This window comes from Eptesicus fuscus, chromosome 6, assembly GCF_027574615.1.
Source record: "Eptesicus fuscus isolate TK198812 chromosome 6, DD_ASM_mEF_20220401, whole genome shotgun sequence".
Classification (NCBI taxonomy): Eukaryota; Metazoa; Chordata; class Mammalia; order Chiroptera; family Vespertilionidae; genus Eptesicus; species Eptesicus fuscus.
In genome coordinates, this window is record NC_072478.1 from 79568252 (window position 1) to 79586619 (window position 18368).

Consider the following 18368-nt stretch of genomic DNA (forward strand, 5'->3'; position numbering starts at 1 on the left):
CTCCCACTAAATTGGAATAGTGTCTGGGAAGTGTGACCTGGATTGGAGTGACAGTACCAGGTAGGGAGGGTTCCTTCCCTGCTTCTCTCCAGAATTTGACGAGAACCCACCCTACATACACATGCGTGCGCGCACGCGCGCGCACACGCGCGCACACACACACACACACACACACACACACACACACACATTCTTGCTGAACCTCAGATTCCTGGGAAGAAATGTTCCTGGGCCAGCTTTGGTAAGGGGCTTTGGTAAAGGGGGTGCGGGGGGCAGCCTGGAGAAGTGGGACAGAGCCTTTCTGAGAGCACAGCTGGTGCCCGCTGCAGCTTGTCATTTTGTATGTTGCAGGGCGGGGTAGTCTCTGACCCCCAGAGGGATGTGCGATGCACACGTTGCCCACTGCAGCCCTCAGCACTGCTGGGGGTTCAGGGCAGCTGTGTGTCCACTCTGTAAATACAGCCCTAAGTTGGCTCCTGCCGCCTCACAGGAAAACTGTCCTCACCAACTTTCCAGAGACCAGAGTTCTGCAACCACCAACTACAGGCCTTAGTGCTTGAAGCCCAGAATTTCAGCGCAAAGAATTCACACTTTTCTTTGGATTATTAGTCAGCCAAGTACTAGCCTTCACACTGTGCACGTGTCTAGAATTGGATTCCCTGATTCATGAAAGGAGCTTCCCAAAGAGCACTCAAAAGCCTCCTAAAAGGAGCTGAGTCAGGGCTGAGCTGCACTGGGCTGAGAAGCAGCCTTCCTTGTAGATTGATCTGGGTCTTGCAAAACAAGGGAATTTAGCTATGAGAGACCTGAGGACCTTATGGGTAGGGCCAGGTAGCAGGGTTGCTGATCATCGCTGGATACAGATCCATGGGCTCTGACTGCACAGTCTAGATGGCCAAAGAGAAAGTGGGTAGGAAGGAGGAACCCAGATGTTTTTGAGTAAAGGAGTGACATGATGGGAAGTTAAGTTTAGAACAGTGGGAGTGTACTTACCAGTGTGGCTAGGTCTGCAAGCATGAGCCCTACTGTTTAGTCATGTTTATACATATCCTGTTTTTAAAATATAAATATATTGTTGCCCTGGCCAGTGTGGCTCAGTTGTTTGGGTGTTGTCCTATGCACCAAAGGTTGCCAGTTCAATTATTGGTCAGGGCACATGCCTGGGTTGCAGGCTCAATTCCTGGTAGGGGGCATGCAGAAGGCAGCTGATCAATGTTTCACTCTCACATCAATGTTTCTCTCCTTCCCTCTCTAAAAATATTAAAAATTAAATATATAAAAATATATATATCCTATATAATAAAGAGTTAATATGCAAATTGACCATCACTCCAACACACAAGATGGCCGCCCCCATGTGGTCAAAGATGGCCGCCCCCATGTGGACACAAGATGGCCAGCAGGGGAGGGCAGTTGTGGGCGATCAGGCCATCAGGGGAGGGCAATTAGGGGTGACCGGGCTGGCAGGGGAGGGCAGTTGGGGGGAACCAGGCCAGCAGGGGAGGGCAGTTAGGGGTGACTGGGCTGGCAGGGGAGGGCAGTTAGGAGTCAGCAGGGGAGGGCAGTTAGGAGGGAACCAGGCCTGCAGGGGAGGGCAGTTAGGGGTGACCAGGCCTGCAGGGGAGGGCAGTTGGGGGTGATCAGGCCAGCAGGGGAGGGCAGTTAGGAGTGACCAGGACTGTAGGGGAGGGCAGTTGGGGGGGACCAAGCCTACAGGGGAGGGCAGTTGGGGGGGACCAGGCCTGCAGGGAAGGACAGTTAGGGGCAATCGGGCCGGCAGGGGAGTGGTTAGCGGGGTGATCAGGCTGGCAGGCAGAAGCACTTAGGGGCAATCAGGCAGGAGGCAGGAGAGTGGTTGGGAGCCAGCAGTCCTGGATTGTGAGAGGCATGTCCCATATTGGAGAGGGTGCAGGCTGGGCTGAGGGACACTGCCCGCCCCCCCCCCCCCTGCACGAATTTCATGCACCAGGCCTCTAGTATATATATAGTTAAGAATAAATTACACCCTAGCTGGTTTGGCTCAGTGGATAGAGCATCAGCCTGCAGACTGAAGGGTCACAGGTTCAATTCCAGTCAAGGATACATGCTAAGATTCCGGGCTCGCTCCCCAGTAGGGGGCATGCAGGAGGCAGCCAGTCAATGATTCTCTCTCATCATTGATGTCTCTCTCTCTCTCTCCCCTCTCCCTTCCTCTCTGAAATCAATAAAAATATATTTTAAAAAATAAATTAAAATGTGTGTACTTAGATTAAAAAACAAACAAAAAAACTGACATGTGGATACCACCTTCTAGTTGATCTGGCCACACCATGTAGCCCCCTCATGCAATTGCCTCCTCTTTGCATTGGGACCACAGAGTGTGCAGGACTTTATAGACTTCAGTCCAATGATGAAAAGAATGATGAAGGCTGAGTCTAGGAGCAGTAGGCAGGTGCTTGGGCTGAGGAGGCTTTGGCCCCATGTCCCAGCAATCCGTGGTGGTGTTTGAGGGCCCCAGAGGCAGAGTAGAAATGTGGAAGGGATATTTCCAGGACAGAGGAGACAGTGAGCCCACTGAGTATGTATTGCCAGTGTCAAAAGAAGGCCAAGGGGTGGGGTGGGCACTGCTTTCAGGGTCAGATGAGTAGGCACTGAACTTCCTGACACAGGTACCGCTGAGGTGACAGGCTGGCAGAGGTGGATAGCAGCAGTGTGGGGCCTCACTGACAGAGGGACCCTGCTGAGGAACGGAGAGGACCAGCACATGGTGTTCGCCCTCACGGGTGAACAGACAGGAGAGCTGGGGGCTGGTGAGGGACCTAGAAGACCATTGAATCCTCAGGGGTTTACAGAGGCAGAGACTGGCGGTCCCTGCTCCCTTGGTGCCCTTTCTCCAGGACCAGGCTCAGGTGGGCTCCTGTTCAAACCCAAACCCAAAGGGGAGTGAAGAGGCTGGGGATGGTTTGATAAATTCTGAAAAGCCGCCAGCACTGCTGCTGGAAAGGGGGGGCATGTAGAAGGGACCCTGGCAGTGGGTGTTTGGGACCTGGCAAGGGGAGAGGGAGTTCCTGCCTCATGGGGCTCAGCCTTAGGAATTGCCTAAGTGTGGGGCATTCTGGTCTCTGAGCTGAAGGGAGGAGTGCCATTTGATATACCTGCTGCTTCCTAGCGTTTGGCCAGGGTTGAAAGTCAGCAAGGCCTGAGGGAGGTGTCAGAATTGCATTGAAGGCACATCTGACAGGTGGGACTCCGGGTCACAGGGGCCAGATCAGGCCATGAGAGGAGCAAGAATAACCGGGAGCACAGGTTAGGTGGAGCTGGGCCCAGGGCGATGTCTAGGTAACAGTGATATGGGAAGGCAGGCCTGGAATGAGGCCAGTGTCACCAGGGAGCCCAGGTCAGGCAATGCCAGCTGCCCCCAAAGCCCTTGGAGCTAGAGCTTGTGGCAGAGGCTAGAAGAGGTCCAAAGCATGCTAGAACCAGGCCCAATGACGGGAGGAGCAGCTGAGTGTGGCTCTGGAATCAGACAAGCCTGGATTTGAGAAAATGTAAAATGCAAAGTAAAAGCCTCTATCCCTTCCCACACCCTGACCTCTAAGTTTCTTGTATTCTTTCAGAAACTTGTGTTTATATGTGTGTTTGTAATATATATATATATATATATATATATATATATATATATATGTATATATATCCTTTCCTTGTACAAATAAAACAAAGCACTGCTCTCTACCTTGCTTTTATCCCTTGCTTAATTTCTTAGCAACATGGAAGAACCACCTAGTTCTTCTTAATGGCTGCTAAGTATTCTCTGATGTGCTATGCATTGACTTAGCTATCAGTCTCCAGGTGACAGAAATTGAGGTTCTTGATAGTTTGGGGTTATTTTGATACAGTAGCAATCGCAGCGTACACCTATCTTTAAACACCAGAATTATTTTTGTAGAAAAGTTCTAGATACAGGTTTTCTGGGTCAGTGTTGTGTATACCCCCCAACCCAGTTTTCTTTCAAAGGGTTCTACTAGTTCACACTCTTGCAGACAGTGTTGAGAGTTATAAATGGTGATAGTAACACAGCGCTGTTGTGAGGATTAAATGAGATAATGTATAAAGCTTTCAGCCAGTGCATGCCACATCAGGCTGCAGGCCAGGGCTCACTGCAAACTGGATCACTGGTCAAGTATCAAGAAAGGTGCTGGTTTGGGTTTCAGAGAAGGGGAGGTGGCAGGAAACAGTGGTCTGACCGTTGCTGAGCAGATGTCACCTTTATTTACACATTCAAGAAATGGCGGCACTGGACCAGTGAACCAGGTAGGCATGCCTCCCCCCTGGTGGAGCAGCAATCTGGAGAGGGAGGGAGACAGCCAACATGTCTCCGCAGATTGTGTGCTAAGTGCTATCAGCACAGGATGCTGCTGCTCATATTGCCCCCTGACTGGGTCTCTCTCTCCCCTGCCCTTCCCTGTCCCTCCCCTGCCTCTACCCTGCCCCCAGTGTATGTGTTGCAACAGGAAAGGAAGAAGGACGACACCGGGTGTCAGGCGGCCTTGGCTGCGTGCTGGGCCGCCCTCTGCTGCTGCTGCCTCCTGGACAACTTGGACTGAGCAGCCAAGACCCAAGCTCCCTCCAGGCGTGCTGCCTCCTGTAACTGGAATAAACAACTAGTGCCGCACAATTTCCATTTTTTCTTTCTTTGACAAATACCTAATTTGCAGATTTTTAAATTTTAATACCTGTGATGGGTGTGAAATGGTATCTCACTATTCCAGTTTACCTTCCCTCGCTTTTAGTGACCTTGACTATATTGGTGATTTGCTTTTACAGATCTTTTGAATTGCCTTTCTATTTTCTTAGCCCCCTTTTTGTTCTATTTGTTTGTCTTTTCTTACTGATTTGTATTCCACACACTAGTATGTTACTTTTATAGGTTTGCAAATATCTTCTCCCTGTCTCTTAATCTTTCTTATAGTATATTTTCTAGTATGAAAGTTTTTAAATGTCACATTTATCATCTTTCCCTCATGCTTTATGTGTTTTAGTCTTTGAAAACTAACTTTCTATTCTAAGAACATAAAGATAAGCCTATATTTTCTTCTAAAATTTTTTACATAGAATCTTTAGTCCACCTAAATTTATTTTTGATCATGGTATAGGATAAAGTTCTGGCTTTCTTTTTCCATTTTGATAGTTCCAACACCATGTATTGATTAGGTCATCCTTTACCCATTGATTTGAAAAGAGATTTGTCAAATACCAAGTTTCCATAAACAACTGGGCTAGAATCAGAAGTCTGGTATGTTAAACATCTTCCCAGCCCTGGCAAATGCCCATTTTCTTCCTCAGAATTTTCTTGGCTATTCTTGATCTTTCCCTCTTTAATCTGGATTTTAGGATGAGTGTGTGTGTCAGTTTCTGTGGAAAACCACCACGTTTGGCTTTAACTGGGATGACCTGTAATTTACAGAGTACTTGGGGAAAGAGTTGACATATTTACAGGATTGTCTTCCTATCATGAACATGTTATCTCTCCACTTATTTTTGTCTTCTTTTAAATCCTTCAATAAAGTCATATAATTTTCTTCATATAGTTTTTGCATATTGTTGGTTTTAAAATTGGAGTTCTCCTTAAGTACATTATAGTTTTAATGCTACTGTGAATGAATTGCTTTTTAAAAAATATTACATTTTGGGTAGAAATAATTTCTTCACTCCAGTGGGATCACAGATTGGAAGATTCCAGCCCAGTTTTATCACAGCATTACCTGGGGCACTTTAAATTGGGAGGAGCAGTTCACCGACCTGCCCTTTGCATACTCCCAGGGAAGCACCCACATTCACGCTGTAAATGCTGAACAGCTCCAGTGTATTAGGTGATAGACCATACAGAACAGACCCCATCCTTGCCCTCATGGTGCTAACTGTAAGGAGGGAAGTAGACATTAAACAAATCCCACAGGTAATAATTGACAGTCTATTTTCCTATGAAAAGAAGATATGTATAGCTATGAAAACATAAAAGGGGACCAGCTTGCACAGTCTAGGAGGGATATGAAAGATGAGTGAGTGTCCTCAGGCAAAGGTTGTAGGATGAACAGGTGCAAAGGCCCAATGGCAAGAGAGATCATGGCTCATTTGAGAAACTAGAATCAACGTGACAGCAATTGGGAGCTTATTTGGAGGTTCTAGCAGGGGAGCGCAGCTACTCGTATACCCTTGACCGAAGACCGGTCCTCTCCTCTGGGGAGAAGGTCGTCCTCTTCGACCGAGCGCACAGCTTCGGGAGGGATGCACATGGATCGGTGAGGTAGGAGGGGGACACCCTCCAGATCAGCTGGATCAACCCTGGCGATCAGTGGGGTGACAGATGTCACAGCCAGATCGCCCTCACATCCGACAGAGAGCAATTGGATATTGGGAAACAGATGAGAAACAGGCAGGAGCAAGATAAAGGGCTCATAGCCCCAGTTAGGCATTTTGATTTTTGTCATGTGAATGGTGGTGGGAAGCCATTGGAGGATTTCAAGCAAAGGGATGACATGATCAAATTTGCATTTTGAGAGATCCCTTTAGCTTCCATGTAGAGAATGATGGAGAGACATGAATGCATTTGAAATATTTGCAAGTAAAATCAACAGGACTTGGTAATGGACTGGATACAGAGATTGAAGAAGGGAGAGGTCAGGGATGACTTCTGGGCTTTTGACTGGAAGTAGATGCCTAGTGGTGATGTTTGTGGGGGTTGGGAACAAAGGAAAGGAACATGTTTGATTTGGAGGAAGATAATCAAGTTGAGCTCTGAACATATTAGATTGAGGTATCAAGGTGTAGATGTCATGTCATCATGGAGCTTAGAGAAGAGGTTGGGCTGGAGATATGGGGAAGGCATTGGCCTATTGGTGGTAATTGGGACTGTGGGAGTGAATGAGATCAAGTTGGGTAGAAATATGGAGGGAAAAGAAAAGGTGGCATGTAGGGCTGAGCTTTAAGGAAAACTGAAGTGGACCTGTAGATGATGAACCTAACCTATAAAGACGTCAGAGATCATAAACCCAGGAGAATGGAGTGTCCTGGAAATGGAGAGAATTTAAGCAGGGAGTGATCAGATGTTGCAAGGAGGTCAGGTAAGATAAGAACTCAGAAATGTCTATTGGACTTAACCACACTATTATCATTGAGGGGGGTGAACTTCTCTCCAGTTCCTATTCTGTGAAGGACACCCACAGAGGAAGTCAGGACTGCTAGTACCAGAGATAGGGCTCCTCAGGTCTGGAGGGAAGCAGACATTTGTGTAGGCATGGAAGAGACAAGCTCAGAGGTACAAAGAACCAGCTGGGCATGAAGGCGTAGAACCCTTGCTAAACTGGAGAGAAGCATGCAACAACACATCAAGTTCCAGAAAGGCCAGACACCAAGTAAGACAGTCAGGCTAATGTCACTCAGCTTTGAATCTAGACAGAGAAGATATTGTTCCTCAAGCAGAATGTGTCCCCTGGGGTGGTTGGTTGGTAGAGGATCCATCATGTAGGAACCAAGCATATGATTATCCATGCTCTGGGGAGGCCCTGCTGAACAGTAGATACTTCATGACTGCCATTTCAGACTTATTGATAGTTTTCAGATTTTTTCTAATGTTTTCAAAAGAAACTTTACATACAACTCCAGTATGAGAAACAGATTAGTTTGGAATTGCAGTTGAGACAAGGGACGACCCCCTACCTTTTTATGGAACCCCTGGGGACCTGAGGAATAGTGCAATTGAAAGCCTTTGGTCTTTCCAGATTTTCCAGTGCATTTGGCCAAGCCCAGGGAGGGTCAGGCTGGATGAGGTTTGCCCTTCTGGGATACTGCCTCACAAGCAAAATCAGTGTGTAACTGCTGGTGTGTATTCTGTTAAGATCTGGAAGGTACTTTATTGCTGGGTTATTTCCACTTTTTGGCGATTATAAATATGTGCAGGTTTTCCTGTGAACCTAATTTTCATCTTTTAAGAGAAGTGGAATATCTGGATATGATTAAGTATGTGTTTAAGAAACTGCTGCTGATTTCCAGAGTGGCTGTACCATTTGTATTCCCAAGGGTAAAGAATGACTTCTAGTTGCTCTATCTCCTCACCAGTACTTGATATTTTTTCAATTAGCCATTCTCATAGGTGTAATAGTGGTATCTCATTGTGGTTTTAATTTGCATTTTTTAAATGCCTAATGATGTCATGTATGTATTTGCCCTGCTTATATTTACTCTTTGGTGTCTGTTCAAGTCTTTATTGATTTCAGAGAGAGGGAGAGGCATGGGATAGAAACAATGAGAGAGAATCATTGATCAGCTGCCTCCTGCACACCCCACACTGGGGATCAAGCCTGCAACCTGGGCATGTGCCCTGACCAGGAATCGAACCGTGACCTCCTGGTTCATAGATTGATGCTCAATCACTGAGCCACACCAGCCAGGCTGTTCAAGTCTTTTGCCCATTTTTAAATGGAGTTGTTCTCTGACTGTGGAGTTTTGAGTCTTTAATATTAATTCTAAATATTAAGTTCTTTGTTGGAGACTATTCCCTTAACAGTGTCTTCCACAGAACCAAAGTTTTCAATTTTGATTTTTTTTCTTTTCTAGAGCATGCTTTTGTGTCAGGTCTGAAAACTCTTTGCCTAACCCCAGGTCATAAAGATTCTCTTCTGCGTGTTGGTTTTCTGTTTTTACATTTTACAGTTTTATGTTTTACATTTAAATATATGATCCACTTTGGTTTAATTTTTATATAAAATGTGAGGGTTTTTTTAGGTTTTTTGTATGCCAATTTTTTCAACATTTGTTTGAAAAAAACTACCCTTTCTCCATTGAATTGTTTTTGCTTATTCGTCAAACATCAGCTGACCATGTTGCTGTTGGTCTATTGTCCTTAGTTCCATTTCTTTGATCTGAGTGTCTCTTCCTTTGCCAATACCAAACTGTCTTGACTACTGTAGTTTTATATTAAACTAGTAGCCCTGCGCACGAATCCATGCACGAGTAGCTCTCTGCGGGGCCTGGCCTCCGCGCCCGCTGCCCAGAGGCTCTCTGCGGCCGGGCGCAGAACGCTTGCCTCGTCACCACGGCAATGAAGCAAGCATTCCTCCAGGCTGTTCACACTGCCTGCTCTCAGCGGCCACCCCCCCAGGACTGGGGGACTCGGGCACCGCTGTCTTTGTGACGGAGAGATGGTTAATTTGCATATTATACCTTTTTTTTTAGATAGGATCTTTCTTAAAGTAAGGTGGTAGATTTCCTCCAACTTTATTCTTTTTCAAAATTGTTTGTTCTACTTCTCTTGCCTTTCCATGCATTTTAGAATCAGCTTAGCCACAAAAAAAATATTGGTGCGATTTTTATTAGAATTGGATTAAATCTACATATCATTATGGGGTCTGAGGGGTATTTCAGTGGGATTGCTTGTTCACTCTTATGTGCCATAGCCTTTAACCTTTTGCACTCGGATGTCGAGTGTGACTCGACACGGTTAGCATTAGAATAAAGGAATCGAGAAAAGCAAGCGAGTGCAAAGGGTTAATGATGCAAGTCAGCCTGCTCCTACCTTCCTTTGCTGTGTTGTGGTTATTCGAGTTAAAGCCCAGCTGATGACTGGTTACTTTGGTGTCTTTTGAAGTCTGGTAGTAACAGATGTGGTCTACATCACTGTGGTACGAACAGCCATGAAAAGAGGACTAGCATGATGAGTGGCTTGTGGGCCTGGCCATGTTCTGGGTCAGTAAGCCACCATCATTCACAGCCCTGGTTTCCATGAGTCTCAACTAATGAGCAGTTTGTGAGCAGGATCATGATAGTTTGCCAGCCCTTAGAGCAGTGTTCTCAACCTTTCTACTGCCACGACCCTTTAATACAGTTCCTCAAGTTGTGGTGACCCCCAACCATAAAATTATTTTCGTTGCTACTTCATAACTGTAATTTTGCTACTGTTATGAATCATAATGTAAATATCTGTGTTTTCCACTGGTCTTAGGCGACCCTGCTAGCAGTTCTCAACCTGTGGGTCGCGACCCACAGTTTGAGAACCACTGCTGTAGAGCCTAAGACCATCGGAAAACACAGATATTTACATTACGATTCATTAACAGTAGCAAAATTACAGTTATGAAGTAGCAACGAAAATAATTTTATGGTTGGGGGTCACCACAACGTGAGGAACTGTATTAAAGGGTAACGGCATTAAAAAGGTTGAGAACCACTGCCTTAGAGGATTCTCTCTGCCTTGAGGTCTTTACTCTCCTGCCATAGGGTCACAGAACTGTCATGTTCTAGGCATGATCAGATGTTTTTCCTCTGGGTTTTCCTTAATTTCTTCTGCCTGGCATAGCAGCCCCACTCATACTTATTTCTCAAAAAACTGCATTAGAAATATATTCATGATACAATGAATTGCTTCCTCCCTTCTGCTCTGGTAATGTCATCCATGACATGGGGCTTCTCATACTTGTTGACCCCTCTCCCCTTTGGTCTTTACAGTGACATCTTCCCCAGCTCACAGCCATGGCTTCTCTTGTCCGAGGCGATCGATGGTGCAGACTTCCAGCGGGAGTGCGGTGCTAGGAACCACCTGTTGCTTGTGCCTCATCCTGCCCTACCATCCCCTCTGCCTTTTGGCTGACTTCAGAATAAAAGAAAAGCTGCTTTCTCCTCTCTGAACTAAATAAGAACAGGGGTCCTTCTAAGGTGTCTCTTCCCCTCTGGGTATATGAGATTATTCACCAGAATAATCTTCTTGTGCAACAGAAGTGGGTCTATCACTAGTAAACTAGTCGAGGTTGCCTTTTGGTGGCTGCTTCTCTCCCAGCATGAGGTTCTTGGTTATCTGCTCAGACTTACAAAAAACTAAAATGATCTGTACGTCTTTCATTTTATAAACTCATCTGGGTAGACCCCCACCCTACCCCACCCCAAAGCTGTTCAACCCTTCAATCAGCTCTGTGCTCATGCGGGACCCTGCACTCTCTGGGCCTGCAGGGGGGCGGGGGGAGGAGGGCGAATGTAGATGCTGTACCGGAACACCTGGCATCTCAGTTCTTTAGTTTTATGGACATAAACAGTATCAAATTATGAATATAACTTTTGAAATATACTATATGATCTCACTAAGAATCCCCATGATGAAACTTTCCCGTTTGTTAACTGAACTTTTTTGTTTTAATACTTTGGTCATTTCCCATGTTATGTGAGGTAGGAGCCTCCACAACTATCTGTCCTTCCTATAGAGGAGGGATCAGAGGCTCTAATAGGTCAAATGACTTACCCAAGGTCACCTAGCAATGAAGAACAGGGCCGGGACCTCAGCTTGGGTCTGTCCAACTCCCAAGTTGGTAGCAAGGATGTGGACCCTGGTTTTGACCTCCTCTTTTGTTGGTGTGTGTGTGTGTGTGTTGGGAGGGGGCTTATTTTCTGTTACTTAAGCGGGGTGAGTTCCACTTTTCCACTTGTAGACCAGCATGGTCTTTACTGGAAAATATCTCTGGTCAGCTTCCAGCACTGCATTGTGTCCTATGAGGAAAGGGGTCTGTGCTTGTGTGTTCTCGCACACACGCCCTGCTCGGGCTCCTCAGCAACCTTCTTCTCTTCTGCAGCATCTCCATTTGGGGGGTGAAAGAGTGGGAGGAGGAGGATGGTGCTTTCACTTTAATATTCTGTGACCATGGACAGAAAATGCTGTCAGCTCCTTTACCCCATTTTATTTTCCTAGACCAAAAAACAGACAAGAGAAAGCTGCCTCTTGAAAGATACTCTTGTCCCCCCAAAATTCAGTCTCTTTCCTGATGGAATTATTGAGATTCAGTTGTGAGCTGATCACACAGGATTGGCTTTTTGTTTGTTTTAATCCTCACCTGAGGATCTTTTTCCATTGATTTTTAGGGAGAGTAGGAGAGAAAGGGAAAGAGAGAAACATCAATGTGAGGGAAACATATCGATTGGTTGCCTCCTGCACGAGCCCTTGACAAGGGCCTGGGAGGAGCCTGCAACCAAGGTATGTGCCCTTGACCGGAGTTGAACCCAGGACGCTTTGGCCTGCAGGCCGACACTCTATCTACTGAGCCAAACCCGCTAGGGCTGGGTTTGTTTTGTTTGTTTTTTTCTTAAGGCATAAGGAGAAACACTTTACTCTTCAGTTTTTAATCCTTTAAGTATGTACCTCCCTTCTAACTTGACCATTCTCTTTCCTATTATGCTTCATAGCCTGTACTGTTTGCGGACCTTAGTGTTGACACTGTCTTAATGATAGTCACAGACTCATCACATCTCAGCAAAAGCTCACATACTTACTGTATGTGAGGGTTTCCTTACACCCTTCATCTAAGGAAACAGGATGTTCCTAAACATTTCACCCTCTCTAGCCTCTGAGGGGTGTCTCAACAGCTAAGTTGTATGTTATGCCTCCCAGGACACACAGCCTCCCCCGGGGGTGGGGGTCCTTCTTTCCCTTTTCCCTGAGAGCAGCTGTGCTAAACATGGACTACTGCCAGGTCCTCCGCTTCTGCCATCCGGGGATGACTTGGGGCCACACATACAAATGCTGATCTGAATATGGACTGGCTGTAGGCCCCTCTCACACAGACCCAGAATAAGAAAACCCAAGTTTGGTGGTTTCTTCTGGGGGATGTCACCACACGGCGGCTCCTATTTACGAAGTCCTCCCTCCTTCACTTTATGCCAGGCCCTGGGCTTGTTTTTGTCATAAAACACAGGCTTAGGCACCGCTTTTCCCATTTTACAAGTGAGAAGACGTGGCCCAGGGAAGATGTGGCTTGTTCAGGGTCACACAGCCTATCAGTGGCAGCATCAGGATTGGAGGTTGGGCAGAGCCCCGTACATAGATACTGTCCTTAAACTATGAAGCAACCCTAGGGGTGGGCGGCCAAGGAAAGTCTGGATAGATCTCTTTAGGGGGATAGTCCAGCCACCTCTCCTCCACCCACCCCCAGGAATGCCTTGCACACCCACTAGCCTGCCTGGAGATGGCCGAGTGGCTGCCAGGAAGGACCCTGAAATTCACTCCATCTCCCAGGTGGTTCTGAGGCAGTGGGCCCTGACTCTCTTGGGGACATACTCTGGACGCTGGGGAAGGCCCCAAGCTTAGCAGGCAAACCTCCCTGTGGAGGAAGAGGAAAGTGGAGGATATTCCTAACCTCTCCTGCTCTTAACCTCCAGGAAAAAGGACACACGTTCATTGCCTCTGCTATTCCTAGCCACTCTTCCCCAGCACTCCCCCCCTTCCTAGCATACCTAACCTGGTGCTCACGAGCTTGCCCAGGTGACACAGTGGTACTGCCTCTAGGACATGTTTTCTCGCCAGTGCAGCCCCCTGTGCTGAGTAATATCTGATCCCACTACACATACACATCCATGACAAGTTGTGCTCTCCCTATGCCCCTGCATGGGACAGAATCCAACCTACTGCTACCTTGAGATTTTGCCTACTCCTAAAGATTTTCCCTCCCGGCCTGCCTCTTGGTTTGAACAGTAGGAGGGCTGTTCCAGCAGCTCTGATACCTCTGGAAAGGCTGACTGGGTGTCTCTGTTGACTTAGGTTCTCAATCTGGGCTGAGGAGAGCAAAGGCTCCAGGCCTCCTGCCTCTAGCAAAGCTGTCATTTCGCCGGGGGCACTTCTTGGAAAGTGCAGTGGCTGTGGTGGTCTTAGCAACTGAGGAGCAGCCCTGGGTGCCATTCCTGGTCTCAGGAGGCCAAGATGCGACTTCCTAGTTTCTAGAGCAAGAGGGCGCCAGGTGTCAGAACTCTGTGGGAGGCCCCAGTCCTTATTTGCGTCCTTATTAGCCTTCCTGGGTTGTGACTAACAGATGCATTCACAAAGGGATGGGCTATAGGCTCCATTACCAACAGCATCTGATTAATCATTTAAAATGTCTGAGCTGAGCAAGTAAATGGTTTCAGATTCCAGGAAGGCGCTGAGGAGCCTTCAGCCGAAAAGGCCTCTGCTCACATTTCTTGTGAGTCATCTCTGCCCTGGCCCCCATGTGGCCTGGAACTCCCCTTGCCTATTGCCTGCCCAGAACCAGGTTTTGTGAATGGCACCTTTGCAGTTGCACGCTACGGTAGTCCTAGAACTTGGGCTGCGGGTTTGTGTCTGGCTAGGTTGTAGTAGGCTGGTGGCCCTGTAGAAGACCCAGGGCTTGGTGGGCAGGCAGTTGGGCACAGGGGCTGTAGGCCTCCTAGCATCTTTTTCTATTGACTCTGCTTCCAGCACAGAGGCAAGAGGGTAAGTGGGAGCCTCTGACAGAAGCTGCTCTGCACCCAAGACTTGCCTGGGCCTTTCTGACCTAGTGTGGGCCTCTGGGTCAAAACTGTATGCTCATATCCCCCTTCCTCCCCTCCCCCTCCCCCTCTCCGTTCCACTTGCACTGACATGGCAAAGCTCCTTGGTATGCCCCACCCTGGGCTGGAGCTGAAAACACTGAGGGTTGGTGCCGAAGGGCTGTTTGGGGGCAAGAGCGACAAACCGGTAGGCTGAACCTGATCTCCCAATTCAACAGCAGTTTTCTAGGAATAGAGTCCCTTCAGTGCCTTCTTGCCTGGGTCCAGGGCACAGGCTTCTGGCACTGGCTGGACAGGGTGGTCTTGGCTACCCAACCACTGGACAGCGAATAGGTGGGTTAGTCTTTTGGCTGATGTGTATGTGAACAGATTGGCCCTACCCTTCCTTGTCCCCAAGCTGCCCACAGTGGGGCACATGATCTCCAAGGAGCTCAATCTGGGCAGCCCCTGTACCTGGGCACTGACTGCTGAACTGCCTGCTCCCAACCCCCACTGCTTTTTGACCCTCCCTCCCTGCCCCATCCTTTTTTATAAACCTTTTATTCTCAAATAACTTTAGGCTTACATAAGAGTTACAGAAATGGCATAGTTTCTGTATAGTTCGCCCAGCTTCCTCTAATGTTTAACATCTTACATAGCCATAGTTCTGCCCCTTTTTTTGTCCTGCATCCAGAAGAGACCATGGCCAGGAAGGCCACGTGGCCTGGGTAGGGAATATGTACACTGGCATCATCTGCGCCTCAGCCCCTGCTGTAACCAATGCTGCTAGTGACTTCAGTGCACATGCGTCCCCTGGCTTCGAGTACCCAGGGCGGGTGTCATGGCCCAGGACTCGGGCAGCAGGGGCTGCAGACGGGCAGGCCAACCAGGGTGGTGTAGGAGCTCTCAGGCGGAGTCACCCATTATTAGGTGGCAGGGTGGGGACGAGGGGAAGGTGAGGAGCAGTGGTGTCCCGGGGCAGACTAGGCCGTGCAACTCAGTGCAGCAGGCACCCTCTGGGGGTGCAGTTCCTCGGACCCTCCAGGTAGGTAAGGCATCTAGGAAGATACAGATGTAAAATGTGCCATTTCTGGGCCCACAGTGGGTACGCTCTGAGGAACTGTGAGGTCTTCCTCAGAGCAAGTCACTTTACCTCCACACCTGCCCTGCCCCGCGTACTCTTCCACCACCCCATCTTCTTGACAGTTTGGGGGCAGAGATTCTGTCCTCAGCTAATGGAAAGGAAAAAGTCACAAGGGCTTTGGAAGACTTGGTGCTCCAGGAAATAAGTGATTCGGGTTCTAAGGTATGTACAGCACCCACCACCCCTGTGGAGGCCGACGCAGGCCTCTGGTCCACGTCCTGTTTCACAGCCGGACTGATTGTTTCTAACCTCTGTGGACAGGGTCTGGGAGGAATGAGCTCAGAGTGCTTATCGCCCCAGGATTCGGAGTATGTCATGTGAAACACACCCTGGCAAGGACAAACTGAACTAAGGGAGAAAGTGATAGAGGAAGTGAGACAGGGACATGTTTGTGTTCCTGACTAAGCTGCCTGCGCTTCAGTGGTTCTGACAGGAGAGAAGCGGTGAGGGGGACAGGGTTGGGAAGACTGAGCGGCACTGTGTGTGTAAGGCCTCAGCACTGGTCCTGGCACATCTGTGAACACCTCCATAAATGGCAGCTTAAGAGAAACAGCAGGACCTTTCACATGGCAACCCAACCTTGGGCTGGGTCTCAGGCCTGGATCAAGCAGGCTACTTCTAGAGCTGGCAGGGGAGGGGGCCTTTCTATCCCAGGGCAGCAGAGCCACAGCGACTACAGGAAGGGATTATTCAAGGGGTTCCACAGCCAATTGTGTCCTCAGTTTCCCTGGCCAGGGAATCTCAGCTAGTGGCCACTGTCCAGGGGACTTGGGCCTGTCATCTAGGCAGATGGCAGGTGACACCTTGCTGCAGTGACTCGAGTGTGGAGTGCCCAGGCCTTCAGTAGGTAGGGTGGGCTCTGGCTGGTGTGGGAGAGGACTGTCCTAGAGCCCATTCACTCCTACTCCCTTTTCTATCCTAGTTGGACCTGGGCAGGCCTAGCTTGTCAAAGGCCTGAGTTCAGATCCTGCCTGGTCATGTGTGTTTGAACATGAAACTTTAATCTCTGTAACCCTGGAGTTCCTTGCGTGTGAAATAGGAATGATGGAAATATCTATCTCAAGGTTACTGTTAGGACTAAGTCGGGTAACACACCTTATCAGGCCTCAGAACAAATGGGTTATCTTCTCTTCAGCTAAGCTTTCCTGGTGATGAGCCTTGTGTCCCAGACCCGAACAGCTTTGCCTGTGTTGCTGAGTGGGGCCAAATGAAAGCACACTGAGATTAAGAGAAGGGAAGGGGCTATCTCGGTGGAGGGCCACTGATACAATGGGAGAAACTTGGAAAGCGCACTACTAACCCGGCATATTCTAGCTACTATACCAGGCTCCAGAGAGAGGAAGTTACCCAGAGAGGAGGTATAAAAATAGATAGGCAAAAAATAGAACTGAAAGAAGATTGCCAAAGGACTGGTTTAATTTAGAAGATTCGTGTATTCATGAACTTTCAGAAAGTTTAAAATCCTAACTGCCTAAAACTAAGTCTGATGGTGGTGGTTTTGAGATTTTCTTAAAAGTGGCCCAGATTCTCTGAGGCCAGGGTTGACCATCAGGATGTCCTTACGGGAAGAGAGGCCAAAAATCAGCTGATGAGTAGATGGCCAGATCGCAATGGACTTTTGGGGCCTTCCCTGCTGGCCAGATCGCAATGGACTTATCTAAATTCTGGCTGCCTTGGTGCCAGGCAGCAGTATGGGTTCCCTAGTGCTTGTCCCTGCAGGAATCAGTGTCCTGAGGAGGAGGAGGGGAAGTAGCTGAGGTGTTCAGCCCCTTCCTCCCTTCATTATCCACAACAGCATAAGCAGAAAGGCACCTGGTCTGGGAGGCATGGGCTCTGTAGGGCCCAGGGTTTGTGCCATTCATTCTCTCCCTCTCTCCTCTCTCCATTCCAGTGTATGTGGTAGAAGACCAAAGAAGGGATGACCTGGGCCCATCCTCCTGCCTCACAGCGTGCTGGACTGCTCTCTGTTGTTGCTGTCTCTGGGACATGCTCACCTGACCAGCCTGTCCCTGCTGTCCTGCCAGCTCTTCTGCCACCTCCAACAGGTGTGCCTGCCCCCATCTCTTCTGATTGCTAAAATAAATGACTAGCTCTGCGCAGACACTTCTACCTTCAACACAGTGGGATCTAGATTAGCAGGGGTTACTGATGTTTAATCGAGTGACTCTATCTTTCTAATGTTCAAAATTAATTTCCTATTGGCCTTCCACAAATGTGCTAAATGACTTCCCTTATATTTTTTGGCCAAAGGCTTAGTTATGAAATATATATTTATAATTTTTAAAGTACACATTCAAGGTAGTGGCATAATGTAACATATCACTAAATGATTTCTTTGCTAACACCCTGTATGTTTCAATAAATTTGTCTAAACTTCAACTGTCTGAATTATTCCAGGTAAAATTTAAGCTGTGGGTATCTCAGCTAGTGGCCGCTGTCCAGTATATGATGAGGGGCTTATGTGCCTTTTCATTCTGGCTGCTGTATGAGCAGGGTGGGTGTTATTAGGAAACTAGGTCCCAAGGCTGGGGCCTTCAGTCAGATCATGGGGCCCTCGCCGAGCTAGCCTTTTCTCCCTAGTCCCATTCAAAGATGGGCTCACCAATGAGCCAGACTCACTTTTACCCAGAGCCTAGGAAAGGGCCTCTTGGTAACTACGGGCTGTCTCTGGCAAGAAGGAGAACAGGAGTCCAGAGTCGGGCCAGACCCAAAGCTTTCTTTTCCTGCTGACACACACACACACACACATAATTCAAATCAGTAAACCATGCCACTCATCTTAGCTTTGGCCACAGGGTGGCGCTGAGCTACCAGAGCAGCAAGTCAGAGCTTCCCTTGAGGGCCTGTCCTGCCAGCCCCAAGAGGCTGCCGTTGACAACTCCCTGTCCACCTTCCCTCTAAGCAGTGATATGCTTATGAATATTTAACTACCAGTTCTCTCTCTTTAAAAATA

General features: G+C 48.0%; 1 protein-coding gene across 1 annotated transcript in view; it reads left to right on the forward strand.

Annotated features, from left to right (window-relative positions):
* The window catches only part of CYSTM1 (cysteine rich transmembrane module containing 1), a 42166-nt gene extending 31496 nt beyond the window's left edge, over positions 1–10670 (forward strand). The window contains exon 3 of the mRNA XM_028147289.2: positions 10480–10670. Within this exon, the coding sequence (XP_028003090.2) occupies positions 10480–10658 (179 nt within the window). The 3' untranslated portion in view covers positions 10659–10670. The remainder of the gene's footprint in view (positions 1–10479) is intronic.
* The last annotated feature ends 7698 nt before the right edge of the window (positions 10671–18368 follow it).